Source organism: Anguilla rostrata, chromosome 4 (genome assembly GCF_018555375.3).
Source record: "Anguilla rostrata isolate EN2019 chromosome 4, ASM1855537v3, whole genome shotgun sequence".
In the NCBI taxonomy this organism is placed as follows: domain Eukaryota; kingdom Metazoa; phylum Chordata; class Actinopteri; order Anguilliformes; family Anguillidae; genus Anguilla; species Anguilla rostrata.
Genome location: NC_057936.1, coordinates 13,542,550 through 13,560,403, shown reverse-complemented (window position 1 = coordinate 13,560,403; position 17,854 = coordinate 13,542,550). Strand labels below are relative to the sequence as shown.

Genomic DNA, 17,854 nt, shown 5'->3' with positions numbered 1-17,854 from the left:
CATGAACACAAACCATCCATGAACTTCGAAATTTTCATATTCATGCAAATACGTACATAAAATATTTCAGAATGCGCGGGGGGGTACCTTCAGCATCTTCTTGTTGGCGGAGTTCTTGCCGCACTCTTGGCGGAGGTGCTCGCTCATGCTCTGCAGCTCGCGGCCGAAGTGGATCATCCTCTCGATGGCCGCCTGGCTGCCCCCACACAGCTGCCGCCTCAGCTGGGAGGAGTCCACCTCTGCGCGCCCCCCCCGCCCCCCAACACAGAAAGCTCAGCATGACAGTCCACAAATGGGCCTGGACTGAGCTATGCATTCAGAGTTGCACTCTATGTAGTTGTCCAATATTATTACTACTACAAAAAGTACCCCTTATACACTCCATTATTTATTTGTGACTACCACAGACTGTGGCATTTCAGACCTCTACTCCATATTCCTAACTTCTAGACTGTTAGATCCAGACCCTATTCAAAATCCCAGCTTGAGGCAGTGTCGGATGCTCTTGTTCGTAGGTAAATGGGAGGCCTATTTGAATGGCCTGTTTTACACTTATTCTCATGTAACATGTTAAGTGAAGAGCTACGTTGTGGGTTTTCTAGAAGAATGCAGAGGCGATTAATCGCATATCTTTGTGCAATCGTAGATCTTCATGCAATGCATTACCTACAGCTGCAGAACATAGGCTGGGATGTCACAGGCGGTGAGAAAATAATTTGTCAGTCTGGGATTAGGAAGAGGCGCGGGGAGATCTTACCCATCTCTGCGTCACCGTCCTCCAGCTCCACGCTGTGCTTGGAGCTTCCGTTCAGGAAGCCGTTGGATGAGGATTCTGTCACGCCGTTGCTATAGTGGTCCATCTCCATGTCCACGTCGTTGCTGCGGAAAGCACGTCAACAACGCGTTACGAGCTGAAAACCAGGAGGGCTCTGTATGCGAATGGAAATTCTTCGCCTGCGAGGCAAAACAAATGCGTCTGTGTGCTACGGCAGCGTACTGCACGCTCACGTTTACAAACTACAGCTGTGCTTCATGGAGGGGCTGTTAATGAAAGCGGCCCACAACTGCTTGGTTTTACAGATTTCAGTGGACTGTTTTTATTGTGACTGACGGAGGAATCAGATCCTCCAGTCGGGTACTCCGTGCTTGGAGACCTTCGTCCGCTGGCAGTCACCTGGAGCAACTGTTGGCTTGCTGGTTCCTGGCGCAGTTTATGCTGTTGAGCTCGGCTTTGGAGAGGGTCGGGGGAGACTGCTTGTGACTGTGGGGCTTGCTGGACATCACTCCATTACTGCAGCTGCTGTCAAAGCCTGAGAGAGCGAGGGAGAGGGAGGGAGAGAACATCGTGAGACCGGCACGCAGCATAGCACCATAAAAATACATGCTGAAATCTGTGCTCAATGCTAACATAAACACCTAGCGATGCCATCACACGATGCAACAGGCAGACGTACATAAGGACATGTACCATATGGTCTGTAGTCTTGTGGGAGCATGCAGAAACTCAGGCCTGATATGCTTTTAAAAGGTTTAAGGTTTCTGATACGGGCAAAGGGCTTCCCAGTGGCAGCTTCTGCTGAGTTACACAGCAAGTCCCTCGTTATCAATCAGGTGGTTTCACATGACACTGCAACAGGAGTGCTCTCTCTCTCACAAGTGGCACAAAACTGCCCAAGGATTAGCATTTCTGCCTAAAGCACTCTAGGGATGATTTAGGGGGGAGGGTAACTCACAGCCAGCTGCTCCCACTTGTGAACAGGGACCAATGCCTGTCTGGCAAACACTTGTTAATCATACTAACATGTCATTGTTATGTTGTTAATTTTTCTGAAGGATTTTTGGGTGCAATAAATGTTCGATATAGGAAGAAGATGGAACTGCCACATTGGTTTTTTTTCGACAGTTCAAACATTGATTACCACTGTCAACTATATAATAAAAGACTTATTTCGTGTATACATTATGAGTACGGAAACATTTAAAATGATTGTTCACAAAATAAATTCTAAATAAAATGCCTCAGTGGCCGCGTGTGTGTATCTGCGAGTGCGCGCGTGCAGTCGTTCCTTCTGTCGACAGTCATCTGGCGGGTTGTGCTCGCATTTCTGCGCTTCGCGGCACTGTGGAGGGTGGCACAGGTGCAGGGTTGCTCGCGTGCGTGAGGCCATGTGGTGGGGGGTGGGGCTGGTACCTGGCAGGTAGGAGTGGGAGCCGCCAGGTTTGGCGGACGAAGAGAGGCCGTGGATGCTGGTGCAGTGGCTGGGGCTGAGGGCGGGGCTTCCGAAGGGCCGCGGGCTGCCGGGGTAGCTGTCCTGGGACTTGGGGCTCCTCCCTCCTAGGCACCGCACCTCGCTGTCTGTGCCGTTCACCATCTCTATGAACTGCCGCACCCTGGGGAAACAGAAGAGGGAGGGGCCCGTTTGTAACGGCACAGTCCCTGGATGCCTCCTATTCTGGGATGGATTAGTCGTGCCTGCCAAGTCTTAGCTGAAGTGACGTGCGTGCACGTTTTATAGCACCGTGTACAGTGTCATGTGGGGACAAGCTACTGTCTGTGAGTGAGTGTTTTCCACTCCCGGGCTGGAGGATCAGAGGGAGTGGTAATGGCTAAAGAGTGAAACACTGCAATAAGGAAACAAGCCATTACTGAAAAAAATCATGGCTACATTTTGGTTAAAGGTTGCTCTTGTCTCTGGTTTTTTTTTTTTTTTTTTAGCTCATCCATCCCTGTATTACATGTTTTTAAATCAGTCTCTTGCTGTAATGAACCTTTAATGAATGATACTGGGGCACATGGATTATAGGCGTATTATATAACCCTGACTGAGAGCCCAGCATCTCCAGCTGTTGCACTGGTCTCCCTCAAAGCTCCTGGTCAGGATATCCCAGCATGCCCTCGGGCAATCAGCGAGGACATAATCCTTTCTCTCCACCCCCCCGGCATTCATTACATCTGTTGGGCAGCCGCTTATTCCATTCCGTGCGTCTCTCGTCGGTGACCAATCGCGCCTCGCTTTGCATTTATTTGACCACATCCGAACGACTAAACGATGACCCTCGCGTACATGTCAGCACATCGAGACTGGCGTCGTTTCCTTGGCAACCTTTACCAAACGCCGTTAATCCTCTTATTTCATTCGATAAGCTGCCGAGGCCGAGGTCGGGGTTCATTTTAGGACGCGGCGCGGCGGGTTTTCCGTTCACACTCGTCCAGCCAGTCAGGACGGTGGGGGATCGCGTAAATACGCGCTCGCTGAAGGAAAACGCTTCGGGCTAAAACAGGAGTGCCACACCCTGGGTGGAACTGAACTCCTTCGAGGTGTCAGAAACGTGCCACGCAGCTATGGACAGGAGCCACGCCCGATTTAACTGGCACTGGAAAAGCAGGCTCCAAGACTCGAGGACTAAGCAGCTCAGCCAAGACAACAATCGTGAACAGCACTGCTTAGTCCCTTGCCATTACGGCAGTTTGTTTAACAGTCTTTCAGTTTTTTAACAGTTTAAATTTTACAATCCATGTAGGTGGACATTCACTCAAAAAGTTAGGAAACAAATGATACAACATGCTCGAATATTTGCTTGTCTTTACAGAAAAAACCATATCAACATTTTTATTTTACACCAAATAATAAACACTTTGACATGGTAATTACCATGTGATTTATCAAAATGTTATTTATTTTGGTATTTTTGACAATCGCAGCATCATAAACGTATACTGTACAGGGTCTGGGTGTTACAGCACCTGATGCTGTTCCAGTCTTTCGATTCTGTGCCATTAGATTGGCATGTGAAGGTAACTCCAGTCTAGATGTACTGCTTGAAATAATTTGGGAGGAAGGCCATCTATAGTAGAAATATCTTAACATTAGTTTATTTTTACCTAGCTGTTTAAACAAATGACTTTCCCTACTAGCCAGCTAGGTAGTAAAAAAAAAAAAAAAAAAAGGTACTGAGATTCCTAGCTAGCCCTATTCCTAGCTAAGCCTACACTATTACAGTTACAAACACAGCTCCCTCATCTACATGAAGCACCTCATACTAACTAATAATCCAATCCTACCTGTTAGAAATGCTAATTTGGACTCGAGCACCCCAAACCTTCCGTGAAACTAAAGTTATGAAGTGTCCCAGAAAAAAGCTATGCAGTGTCCCAGCACTTACTTCAACATGAATAAGAGGTCGGGATTTCTTTCTAGTAGAGTCGGGTAAAGCTGTTGTGTTGTCTCAATGGCCTCCCCCATTCTTCCAGCCAAGACCAGCTTCTGAATTTCTAAAGGCAAGAGAAGCACGTTTCGCGCCATTAGGACGACTAATCAGAGAATGTGTTACACCGTTACTCCTGTTCCTTCATGGAAAGAGCTCCTACGTATAAATTCAAGTCTACGCGTTATAAATGTCAGACGGTGCACCGCACAAGGAAGGACAGCATAGAAACCCCATACCGCAGGTTTCATGCATAATGCGAAGCGGTTTATTTATAATGCATTTCCCACGGCCTTTGCGCCATCGCTCCCCCAACACTCACTTTGTCTGTTTTTGATTGAGGCCAGTTCCTCGTGTACCGCCTGGTCCGTCGACTTGGCGAACACCTCCGCCGTGGCACAGTAGCCGTGGTGAACCAGGTACGATGCTACCATTCTGTCGGAGGGAAGCGAAGGCAAACCGGTGACACCAATGCAAGTCGCAATGATTAACGGCTATCCTGCAGGCTAATGCCAATACACAATTTAGAATACGATCTAACTTCAAATGAGAAGCATATTTCCCCACAGAGTATCTACTGTGTGGCTTCTGTGTTTTCTTGATGAAATCATTATTTCAGTCTTTTTGTAACTGAAAACATTTCTTCCTAAACTAAGGAAATGAAATATTCTGTTGGAGGAAAATGTAATCAAAGAGAGGAACACAGTTGTAAATGAATAATCCTGTGGGAACTGGAGTCAGTCAGCACATACGGCGTTCATTTCAACAACACAATGAGCCTTCTGTTCAAATGAAATGAAACGGGAGCCATGCAAAAAGCTTTATGAACATAAATGTAAGCACTGAGAGCTTTTGTGCGCTTACTACTGGCAGCTTGTGGAATGCGAATATGCTACTGTCTTCTTGCTGCCCACCACTAAAGCATGCACACATTCTTGGCACTGGCAGATACATGCATTCTTGGCACTGCTACATACATAGGGCTGCAGGTTTTGCGGCCAAGCTTACTGCAGTTTTGCATCTGGACTTTTAGCACAATTTAACGTCTCCCATTAGTCCCACAGTGCACCGGTGGCCACCGATATCACATCCACGTTACCGGTCGATGTTGCACTCGCGAGTACACGCCTGCTGTAGGCGACGGGACTCACTTCTGGATCATGGTTTGCCACTCGCCCTCGCGCTCCCCGATGGGAAACCTGTCGATCTTGGCCTGGATCTTGGTCCGCCACTCGTGCATGTAGTCCTCGATGTCGAAGACGAACGGGTGCTGGCCGAAGTTGGCGTCCACGACCTCGCCGGGCGTCTGCAGACCCACCGTGGGGTAGAGGTTGGGCTGCGGAGAGAGACGGCGGGACGGGGTGACGGGGGTGGGCTGGCTGCGCGATTCGTTTCGGTGTCGCCCGTTCACCGCCTTTGCCAGTTACGCTCTCGTGTATTCTTCTGCGCGTGCGTGTCGCGCCGTTTGCCAGGTACCCCGTTAAAAAAAAGATGTCAAACTAAACAGGGTGTATCCAGGACACATTGACAGGATAACTGACCTAATTCAATATTGCTGCCGTGAACAGGGGAAACAATTCAATTTCACCTTTATCACCTATAAACTTTGAATACACACCATCTAAGCTCTATGAGTAGTGCATTGCCTTATTCTTTTGATCTATTCAATCACTTTACCCAGCAGGGTAAAGGGGACACTGGTTAAACTGACACTTGGGGTCCCTTTGGTTGGGTTAATTAAACATCCTTGAGTTAGGGTGAACTCTCTTGGGTTGGGGGGGGGGTAACCTCCCTTATCCTCCCTAGGCTTACATAAACTATGCTGCACAGCATAACATGCCCATTTACGTCCCAACACGTCGCACAGCATCTGTATGTATTCACCATAGTGTAGCGCACACTTTTCAGGGGACACATACCTATTAGCACAGATTCATAGATCAATGGTCCAGCGAAGCACGCTGTAATCGTAGCTTCAGCACAAGGACATTACAATGCGCACCAATGCTGCTTCGAGGCAAGTTCAGTGCTATTGTTTGAGTGGGTAATTATCGTCCAAAGATTCTAATTAAAGAGTGAAACAGTGCAAAAAAAAAAACTTACCGGTAAATCTGTAAAAGCAATACCTACAACACAAGAGGAGAAGAAAAAGACAATGGTTAATTAATTAAAACCTCATTTACTGAAACAAAACGATTCTTCTTGATGACTGACTAATTGGAATGAATTTATTTCTAACAGCAGTTTATTTCTCACGTGCTCCCTGTCGGGAGAGCGCTTTCCCGTAATAAGCACACGTCGTATTTTAAAACAAGGTCGACACTGCACTGGAACGCTGGTGCGCTTCGGTTCAGACTCGGCGCGGATGCACACCATTGGCGTGCTTCGGCAGAAAGCAGTTCGATGAAACCGTGCACGACAAGGTCTGCGGATGAGTTTTTCGATTGTACATTTTTGGTGCTTTGTACACCAAAAACACAAACACTGGCTCCACTGAGGAACCATGATGGGCCGCAGGGTGTATCTAGAAAACTCGTCAAATCTCAACTAAAACTGGATGGATAGATAGATAGCACTCTGGGTAAGTGTAAATATAGCTTTCTTTTCTTTTTGTGTGAACTGTCCCTGTTATAACGATAATGCTATATAACAAGGACAAGACTACGCTCGGACCCTTCTTAGCACATGTAGTTGTGCAGTAACACATTTCCTACACTGTGCCCGTTTTGTGTGTAGAATTAGCACATGTAGATGTGCAGTAACACATTACCTAGACTGTGCCCATTCTTTGTATAGAAACAGGTGTTGTTTATCAGGTTGACACAGCAACCGATGACGTCTCCCGTGGTGAACGTCGGGCCGTAGGGCTGGCCAGTGCCTGAGGAGCAGAAGGAGTGTCCATCGTCTCCATGGTAACCATACGAGTGCTTGTCCCAGCCTGGGGGGAAAAAAAATATACATTAAGAATTTAATACCCCATATTATTTATTATGCATTATTTTAGGCTAAACCTACCTCAGTTTAATGCTAGAAAAAAGATTCATGTGAATTCCTGCTATTTTTCCCCAGATGTTCACAATGATGGAGAGGAAAACCTGAATGTACGCATACACACGTGCATCCAAGCACACACACACAAACACATGTGAGCGCATGCATACATACACATACATACCCATTGCAGACTCAGAAGGACCGATCAGAATCCTAATCATACGTTGCAATGCTTTACTGAGCTGAATAAAGTACGACCCAGACTTGTGGACTTCATGGGATCACCAGTGGCTGACGTCAGGGGCCCCACCAGGGATTTTGGGCCCCATTAAAAAATCTCACATTGGGCCCCACGATATGTTTTGTAATATGTTTTGAGGTCCCCTGTCAGCCCGGGCCCTTAGAATCCTCCGAACATCCAAATCATCCTATAGGGTCTCCAGCGACAAACATCATTTACTCTCTCCCCAGTGCGAATCTGATATCCCTTCTTGATGATAATTCAGTGACAATGTGAACACTGTAACATAAAAGGACTGTAAAGGACTGTTTCCTGGTACAGGAAAGACATGCCCAATAAAAGACAATGGACAGGAACAGCAGCAACATTACCTGGGAGCCGGTTCATATTGACACCTTGAGCTGAAAGACCAATCCCCATATACCTGAAAAGACACAACGAGGACCATTCATACCATACCTCAGAAAAGCTTGCATTCGCATATTATGAAGTTAACTTAATGCTCACTACCAAATCCATGTGACTGTAGGATTTGAAAATTTGAAATGTGAAAAAATCATGGTTGTCGTTAAATTATGCTGCTTGCATGCATTGTTGTGGTTAGGCTGAACCTCTAATTGAATTAATCTCGTTTTAATCTGCCACGTTAAACCTGTGGAATTAGTTACAGCCTAGCATGATCCCGTTTCACCTTCTATGTTCTTCCCCCTTACTTCAGTGTTTCACAGCATGTGACAAGCAGAATCTTAAACTAGGGGTGCACCGATTGTGAATTTTTATGGCTGATTTGAGTTGCCGATTTTTAAAATCAGCCGATTCCAATTGCTGGTTTTTATAGTTTTTTTTTTTTTTTTTTTTTTTAAGCAACCGATAAAGAAAACATAAGATTGTTTATTTGCTCTATAGATTACCAATACACTCAGGTACTCATTATTATAATTATAATTATGATTATTTACAGCATTGTTGTTATATTGTTGTCATAGCCACACAGTGAAGTGCTCCGATTAAATGTGGTGGCTGAATCTTTTCTCAGCTGCTTCCAGAAGAGTGCCTTTTGACAGCTTCACACCATGATCTGCGCCAGCACTTTATATTTTGAGTGCCACGATGGAAAGAATGACATCTGCCGCAGTCGCTGTCGAAGAGTCGATTTCTCTAGTACGCTCCTCAAAAGGTACAGTCAACGTGTTTTACCTTTAACGTGGCTTACCTTTATAAGACAATGCTGAAAATCTAAATCCTTTGTACTGTTTTCAGGTGACTGATTATTACAGTACGTTGATTACAATTACATTGATCACAAAGGAAAAGGTTTGTTTTTCTTACATCTGCGGGGGGAAAAAACTAGCCAAATTGATTGAATCAATAAATCCTAACAATTACTTTAAATCTCCAGGCTTCAACTCCTTCAGTGTCATGCAACAGAAAAGGTCTCTCCTCTCAAAAGTTTGACTGCACTGTGCGTGAACAATGACGCCCTGCCCGACTGTGGCAGAGGTGGAGCTTACCCGTCTCGTCCTTTGCTGACGATCTTGACCTCAAAGTAGTAGACCCCGCACGCTGCCGGGATGGGGTGGGTGGCTCGCACGGAGGCCGCATCTTTCGGCGTTTTGCCGTGGCCTGCGTGTGACAGAAAGGGAGCGGGGTTACACTTCCGAAGTTAAACCTTCAGCACCCTTCGGCTCGAACGGCAGGCAACGGGTTTAGCGCAAACGGGGTGCGGGACGTGACGTCGAACGAATCCGACATCGCGTCGCTGCGGCGACACAACGCGCCTCGGTCTGATGCAGGAGCTGGGGGCCATTTTGGAGCAGACGGTTCAGCGAAGCGGTTCGATTTTAGCAGATGGGGGACGCGCGGAAAGGTTCAAAACCGACGTACCCCTTGAGGGGGGGGGAAAAGAACAGGGATATTTCCTCATTCACTCATCCAGAACGGAGAGAGGAAAAACGTACGGTCGGTCCTGTATCCGAACTCCGATCGGCTGTCGAGGCGCTCGTCGGCCTGGGCAGGCGATCAAAGGACACCTCGGCCTCCCGATATTAATGTGTTGTGACCCGCTTGGGGGTCCCTATCCTAGCTTCGCCAGGATGTTCTGAGCCGGTGACGCAGGATGTCTTCAGCAGAAACGGGTCTTCAAATGGAGCCCCCTCCTCCCCTCCTCCCCCCCCCCCCTTCCCGCCCGATCGTCTCAGTCAATCGCTCTCTGCGGTGAGAAGCCAGCACGCGGCCCTCCCGTCCCCACAGGATGCCGCAAATGGCGCGGTTCTTTCCACTGGAAGGTCACCTGTCAAACAAAGCAGAAGCTCTGAGAGGCCTCAGCCTACCTCAAGACTTAGCCTACGGTGTAACCAATGGGTTTTCCAGAACAATCCTGGAGACCGGTTAAGCAAAGTGTTTTTATTTACCTCTCCCCACTTCCAATAGAAGTGTAATGACTAAATTTTATTTACAAGGGGTCGACAGAGGTCAGAAAACAAAACAACCATGTCACATGCCAGAGAATAAAAAAAAGATTATGCCACAACAATAGCAGGTGTAACAGAGGGAAGAAAGCGTAACTGAGACCTCGTCACCTGCTCTGTCGGGATTAATAAATGCCATACAGCTGCTAGGAGAGGAAAACAAAATAAACACCCCTGTACATGTGTCCTAATGCAACCATGACCTAAATAAGCCATACGTGTCATTTCGTACTTTGGGAATTTTGGGCACGGACTCACATCCATGGCATACCGAAATTGCAACAGATCTGTCATTAATACAAACGTAAGGGAGCAGCTCGTCGAGTCAGGACGACGCCGAAAGGCCGACAAATGAAGGAAAAGCTAGAAATGGCCACGGAATGACAGAGAGCGGCAAAGCGAATGCTCGGCGCTGGGGAGCGGAATGTCAGACATCCGAAACAACGTTCACGGCCTGTTAGCGTCGCGATCTGTAGCTCCGGCGGCGCGGCCGTCACGGGGCTCCCGCCGGGTGGGTTCAAGCAGTCCGGGCGCGAGGGGAAACGAGTCTGTGAAACCGCCGGTGAGCGTTTGCCCAGAGGAGCCCTCTCAGGCTCCAGGAAGCACGAGCCGCAGGTTCAAATGGGTGCCTTCTTGGATAAGCAATTATTCCGCTGTTCTCCGTGTTCAAAGCTGTCCCACGGGAAAGGTCACACAGCCTACCCCTGTCTACCAGCTGTTTGGGGAAAAACGGAAAACTGAAACGGATCCGAGGGAAAACCTCAGACTTTAAGGGAGGAGGCCGCTCCAACATTTTCCAAAAAGCAGAAAAACAAGCTCCAACAGCAGAAAGTCAGGGCCTGATTTACTAAGACCGTTACCATGTGCAAAACCTTTTAGCACACACAAAACCAATAACATGACCACTGATGGGTACCAATTATTGGTTGTGTTATTAGTCTTGCCTGTGTTAAAAGGTTTTGCACGTGCTAAAGGTCTTAGTAAACCAGGCTCTAAATGTATTAAAATTATATAAGCCAAAAATTTCAAATAGCATTATTGTTCTACTTCAATAAACTGCCTTAAGGCCCTACGATCGCACGTCAACCTGGCACTCAGGGTCACAGGTGGGGTGGGAATGAGTCACGATTCGCTCAGTGGCCTCATGCTGATGTCCACTTTAACCTGAAGAGAACAACAGGCCAAAGCAAGCTCCGTAAAAACCAAGGGGGCTTCACAGTGCTGCACCCTGAGATTGTACAGACAGCCCTGTGCAATGGGCTCCAGTTAATATGTAACAAATTGCAAATAATCGCCATTAGCTATCATTTTCATCTGTATGACTGTCTCCGCTCTGTGAACTGCTCCAATGTATTTGCATTGTACCAATTATAAATATTTTAGCTGCTTTTGTCAAGTGAGCCATGAGAAAAGATATTTAAAAAAGCAGAGACCTTTGATTCCCCTTAATTTGACAGTTAAAGGAGGCATACAACTCCTCCTATTCAAACATTTCAAACATAAAAAGAGATTAGAAACCAAATACCCACAAAACAAATAAAAAGATAAATAAGAAAATGAAAGACAAAGGAAAATAATTCGAAAATATTAGGAAAAAGCAACAGAGGAAGAGGGCAGATCAAAGGGGTGAGAGGGAAGGACAATACGCAATGAGACAGAGAGGATATGCCAGAGAAAAGAATGGGAGGTGTAGTGCCAATGAACAATAGAAGATGTGATGGAAGAAAGAGGAGGAGCATCCTGGAAAACGTAACGTCAAAGATGGTGTAAAGGTCTTTGGGTTCTTGGAAAGCACTACAACAATAAATTGTATTGTTGTTATTTTTTATTATATTGTTGGTTTTTTTAAAGATATGGTGCCACAAAAGAAGAGTGGAAAAAGAACAAGGAGGAGGGAGAAGGGGGGAGACAAGAATAAAACCAGTGAAAAAAGAGCACCACGCCCAGAAACGTCCCAAACACATTTTAGAATAACAAATACGGGTTAAAAAAATCACGAATTTGGCTAAAGTGTATAAAGACTGAGATAGCCAGTGCATCATAGATATGCCTTAGCATAGTTAATTTGTAATATTTTCAACAACAAAAAATCCTACATAGTATGCCTTTAAGTTTTAACCATTAATGGCAAACATAAGCTTTCTCTAATACTGTAGTAACACCTCATAGTGCCTCATGGTGGATTATTAGAGAATGTTGTTCAAACATTAATTTAGAGACAAGTGTCTAATCCTCAATGGGATAATCTAAGGCCATGAATGGATCCTCCACACAATCATTTGCCGATGTATAATGATAACAAACTTTTACTTCCCATGACCGCTGTGAACCTGTAAATTGTGTTTTTGTAATTCTGTTTAATAACAAATAAGCTAGTTTAAATAGGGGCGGCACAGTGGTGCAGTGGGTAGCACTGTCGCCTCACAGCAAGAAGGTCTTGGGCCTTTCTGTGTGGAGTTTGCATGTTCTCACCGTGTCCGTGTGGGTTTCCTCCGGGTACTCCGGTTTCCTCCCAGTCTAAAGACAGGTAGGTTAATTGGAGATGCTAAATTGCCCATAGGTATGAGTTTGTGAGTGCATGGTGTGTGTGCCCTTCGATAGACTGGCGGCCTGTCCAGGGTGTATTCCTGCACGCTCGGATAGGCTCCAGCACCCCCCGCGACCCTGCTCAGGATAAGTGGGTATAGATAATGGATGGATGGATGGATAGTTTAAACAGGCTTATGTCGTTCACTTCATTTTGTGTGGCACCAATTAGGCTATTCATAAATCGCCAACACAATCAAGCACTCAAGGAAAATGTTACCAGATCATGAAAACGCCAGCAAATAAACACGGAATACATTAAAATGTTGTGACATTCCAAAAAACAAACAAATTACTTCACCTTGGTACTTTGTGCAATCTCTGTAAATCATTCTAGTCTTGAGCCTCAAATGAAGCATGAGTAAATATTCTTCTGAGTGCAACTTAAACATATTTCTGCTGACACAGCTATGCACACCATTTTCTCCCCCAAACACACTGCACACTGTAAGCCATATAGGCCTACTTAAACAGTACATTTTCCAGAGTAAACAGCAGATGAGTACAAGGCCCCTGGTTTTCCTAGTCTGGGCTTATATTAGGGCCTTCTCATGTTAGGTTAATTTCCATAAACACAAAGTTGATTTAAACATATTTGCAGCTCCCCTGTGACTATTCAAAGGCAACAGAAGCCATAAAATCCATTTAGATTCAGCCAATTTGCCAATACTTGGCTTTTGCTTATGACATTTAAGTCCACTCAAAGGACTCGTCAGTTCCAATGAAACAATTACCCATGTGAGTGATGCAAACAAAGGGACAGGAATAAAGTAACATGCTCTTTTATTTGCTATTTTTTAACTGGTGCTGATGAGACAATTATCGTCACTGGCTGTAAATAAAAGAATGTGCATGGCCCAAAGCTGTTACACTTCAGATCTGTTGTATAAAAAATATAATAATAATAATAATAAAATTATTAAATTAAATAATCAAGCATATGCCCATTGGCTAAATTTGGGGATAAAATATCACTAAAAATTTCTAGGTTTTTCCAGGTCTAGTTCAAGGGAATATCCAACAGCTTAATTACATTATTCTGCAAATTCATTGCAGACTGTTCCATCTAGCCTATTTAGCCAAGTCTTTTTTTAAAAGATGTGTGTTGGTACTTGGTATTTAAGGATGACACAGGCCAGTTGCACCTAATGCAGAAGGAAGTGTTTTCTGTGCTTGAAGAGAAGGTTCACTTTCTGTGGTTTTATATGGCCCACACACACATTTTCTATGTATAATAAAGGATATGTTTGGCATTTACAGACGTTTCTAATAACCCGTCAGATTTAATATAACTGACAATGGGGGGTTTCTGTTCTATAGCTAAACAAGACACTTAACTCCAAATCAGTTTGCACACACAGTGATGTTATACCTAGAGAGGTTGTATATTACCAGATTATTCTTGGGGGGGAAAAAACATATTTTTGTTTGGACCCATTTCCTATGGTGCAGTCAATCTGAGACCACTGCTCTCAGGATAAGCATAGGCATGATATAGACATTTATGTTTATAATTATACAATTAATCTGTTCATAAGTACAGAATCTAGAAACATGACTATGGTTTGCAGATATTTTACGAGCATTTTGTTTCTTTAGACCACAAACCCCAGGTGGCCACCAGACACTTCTCCAAATATCTAAAATATCCTTCACAAACTACCTGGGCAAATCAAAAACATACATAAACTCCAGAAAATTAACTATTTATTTGAAGCAAATTGTGTTCATTACCTACAGTTTATAAAATTAGCCAAGTAACTTCATGAACTGGATGATTGACATTTTATCCAAGCACTCCCCTTTCACACAGTAAGCATTTGTTGACATAAAGTATAAATTATACTGCTGTTCAAAAGCTGACTGTCGTAGTGATTCAATCACCAGATGATTGTATCTATAGCACAAAACCTACTTGAATGACAATAGCAATATCTGAAAGCTTAACTCTGTGAAAGGTTAACTCCATAAAAAAGGACATACAGCTTGTTAAGATCAATATAGGCTAACCTTTTCTTTTAAATACGATGCTGGGTTGTTTTAATGCTCTATATAAAGTGTTTTTCCAGAGATGTAGTAACTACAATACATTTTTGTTCATTTCTAGAGGACAGCACCCACGCCGGAAAACCAGTTTTCTTTTGACTTTTTTTTTCTTACAACAAAGGGGCCCTCTTTGCTCTAGTAATGACGTTACAGTAACGTTAGTCTTTAAATAGGCCATAAACATGACTCAATACACCCATTCTTCCTGTAACGTTACTAACTAGCAGTACAGCACAACTGTGTGTTAGCCAGCTACCGACTGTACCACACTAAAGCGTAGTACCACTAGCAATAAAAATGACCTTCATAAACATCTCTTTGTTTCGGACCCACATGTCTAACTAGCTAGCTGGATTGGTGAAGAATATCATATTAATCTCCGATATACAAGGTTAGTTACACTGTTTCTAAAAACAGTAAACACAAATAAATTTTAAAAATGAATAAAAACAAAAAAGCTAGCCAGTCTTGCCTACATTCAGAATAAAATAAACAGCTAAAGTAGATATTAGATACCGCCACCATGTTACATTATCTAACGTAACGTTAGTGTAGAAATTACTCGCTGGTGTCATTAGCAGTTGTAGCTAACTAACGCTGGCTAACTAACGTTTCGTTTCCCTCAAACCCGCCTGTTATATTTAAAATTGGACGTTACAAAAACAGAAAGACACGGGGCACATTTTGCACAACCGTTTATTGTTTACAACCTTAAACACATAGCAGTGACGAAATTGTGTGGTGCAGCTGCACTGTGTTGACCAGCTGCAGCAACACAGAAGTTATCTATGCTAGCTAGCTAACATTCGCTTATTTGGCTTAGACTACTGTTTACACAACATCTGTCACTTTTTCTAGAGCTAAATTCTAAAGCTTAAACGTAAACTTGATATCAAACTAATGCCAATAATATTACGCAGCTATGCAGTCTTTTCGGCGTCTTGTACAAATTGTAGATAGTGCCAGCTTGCTGGCTGACAGGCTAATCATGTAGGGAAAACTCGACTAAATGATAATTAGCACGATAGCTCTCAAACGTTATTTATTTATTTATTTTCATTGTTTAACAACGCAAACTTAGCCGGACTGTTAGCAAAAATTCTCCACCCGATGAACATATTTCAGGCTAAATGTTGCTAAAACAAAGCTCTCTCGAAAATAATACATGAGGAGAACTAGCTAAGCGAACAGTAGCACCACCCAACCAGACACACCGGAATAGTGATTTGGAACGATTTCACCTCCGAATTCCCTGGCAATCCAGAAAACAAGCCACAAGAGCTGCTAGCCAGCTAGCCAATGTTTTTACAACTCATGATATATAGAACAATCACTGTCATTCTTGTTTTCTTCTCATTTTAAGCAGGCCTTTAACATGGATGTCACAGCTAACGTTAGCTAGCCAACAAGAACACAGTGAGGCCGCAATGGCAGCTAGCGAGCTAGACACCGTTTCCTTTGAGACATTGTTCAATAAAAAATTATAACAGGCTACTTCAACTACCCAGCGCACTATCGTGTTTCGAGACACGTTGGATTTGCCCCCGTACCTTTATAATGTACTCGAAGATTGTTCTGGGAGAGACCGATGTAACTGAACTTGTCCTTGGGGCTCCAAGATCGGGGAAGCGGGGTTTCCTGTTCGTTTACAGCCGGGTAGAGCCGGCTGAGTCGTTGGTTCAGTTCTTTTTCCTGCTCGTTCAGAGCCGAGTCCCCATGAACCACAACCGACATCAGAAACCCACAGCCCGAAGACTGCCCGGACATGGCGATCGGATTGTTTTGAGCTAGCTCGCTCTGTAGTTATTAAAACACAGCTAGCAAGCTAGCTACCTAGCTAGCTAGGGAGCAAGGCGACGTTCCGATTTACACACTATTGCTAAAATAAATCAGTAACTACAATCAATGCCTCGATTAAGAATGTGTGTGCTATTTAAAATATATATATATATATATAATCTGACCGAAACAATTAAGTTGCTTTCAAGCGCCTGTCTGACATCGGCCGATAGACCTTTTGTTTGTTGTTAGCAAGTGCGTGGTCCACAAATCTGATTGGAGAAGAGAAGCTCCCGTCAAACTAAAAACACTCTTCCTCAAGGCTGACTCTGTGCACAGACATAACCAATCAATGCTAGTTACATTGCTCATTCCGTCTGCATCTTGTTTGTTTTCAGTGAACATACTTGTCTGGCAAGTGGTACATTATAACTATAGGATTTCAGCAATGCCATAGAGCAGACATTTTGCAGTAACTGCTCAAAACTTCAGCCAAGATTGTATTTGCATAGAATACCTGATTATTGGAAACAAACACGGAAAAGTTCATATGAAATGGCCTGTTTTTGGATTTCTGTGCCATGGTATTCAGAAATAGGTTCACACAGATGTGTACCTCAAAGGTTACCACTAAGATGTCTCCAGAAATGTATTTCACAGCTAAAACCCTCATCAATAATCACTAAATGTAAGGGATTAGTATCGCTGCCAAATGCCAAACTGGCTGACAATGCAATTTGCCTACGTCATTCATTATGTTACATGGCACTAAATTGGAATGCAGTAGACTAGCTCCAGAAATAGGCTTAATTCACGGGGAGGCATCCCTCTGAATCCCAAATGTTTATAAATACCATAACCTCTTGAGACTCGGACCATGTTTTTCTGTGCATTTTTAATTTCTCCTTACTATCTGTAACTAGTAGCAACCGATAACTATGGAAACTAAGCAATATCTTTGAACAGGAAGTAGTTTTTGGAGAAAAAAATCATCTTATGAGGACAATGAGTTTATGTTCAGATAGAATTATATAATTTTTATATAAATATAATCTATTATAATTAATACAATAAAATTGCCTTCCACTAAAAAACAAGTCGCTGGTGTGTATCAGTCTATTTTAATGTTAAAACCTTGCATTACATACAAAAACTGATGGCTGATCAGCAGTGAATTTTTGAATATTTCTTTATATTTGGATCTCTACAGTGCCACCATAGGTTTGGACAGGGCTAAGCCTTCAGGGCTGGAGTCTTGGTCCTACTATAGATGCTGATATCAAGTTTCATAACTTTGAGACAGCCACGCTCACTGTAAATTCATTGGATCTTCATTCAGCCATATTTTGCCATAACCAGGAGAAAAATAATACCCATATAAAGATGTGAGTTGAGGTAAAATACTAAAATTTAATGCGGAGGATCATTTTAAGGGGTTTCAGAAAATTCACAGGGCAGCCTACTTTCACATTAACAAAGATAGCCTTGGCAATATAATTTTTGGTTGAAACATACATTTTTGATGCTTCAAAAC

General features: G+C 43.8%; 1 protein-coding gene across 2 annotated transcripts in view; it reads right to left on the bottom strand.

Moving 5' to 3' along the window:
* The window catches only part of LOC135252564 (ran-binding protein 9-like), a 39,654-nt gene extending 23,035 nt beyond the window's left edge, over window positions 1–16,619 (bottom strand). Inside the window, exons 1-12 of one of the 2 annotated variants that reach the window (XM_064330792.1) lie at window positions 16,092–16,619; window positions 8,953–9,064; window positions 7,813–7,865; window positions 6,977–7,144; window positions 6,310–6,332; window positions 5,358–5,542; window positions 4,529–4,641; window positions 4,165–4,273; window positions 2,192–2,391; window positions 1,175–1,310; window positions 758–879; window positions 88–239 (exon numbers count right to left, since the gene is read on the bottom strand). In XM_064330792.1, the coding sequence (XP_064186862.1) occupies window positions 88–239; window positions 758–879; window positions 1,175–1,310; window positions 2,192–2,391; window positions 4,165–4,273; window positions 4,529–4,641; window positions 5,358–5,542; window positions 6,310–6,332; window positions 6,977–7,144; window positions 7,813–7,865; window positions 8,953–9,064; window positions 16,092–16,308 (1,590 nt within the window). In that variant the 5' untranslated portion in view covers window positions 16,309–16,619. The remainder of the gene's footprint in view (window positions 1–87; window positions 240–757; window positions 880–1,174; window positions 1,311–2,191; window positions 2,392–4,164; window positions 4,274–4,528; window positions 4,642–5,357; window positions 5,543–6,309; window positions 6,333–6,976; window positions 7,145–7,812; window positions 7,866–8,952; window positions 9,065–16,091) is intronic. The other variant, XM_064330791.1, reaches the window with a different exon arrangement.
* Window positions 16,620–17,854: the final 1,235 nt, after the last annotated feature.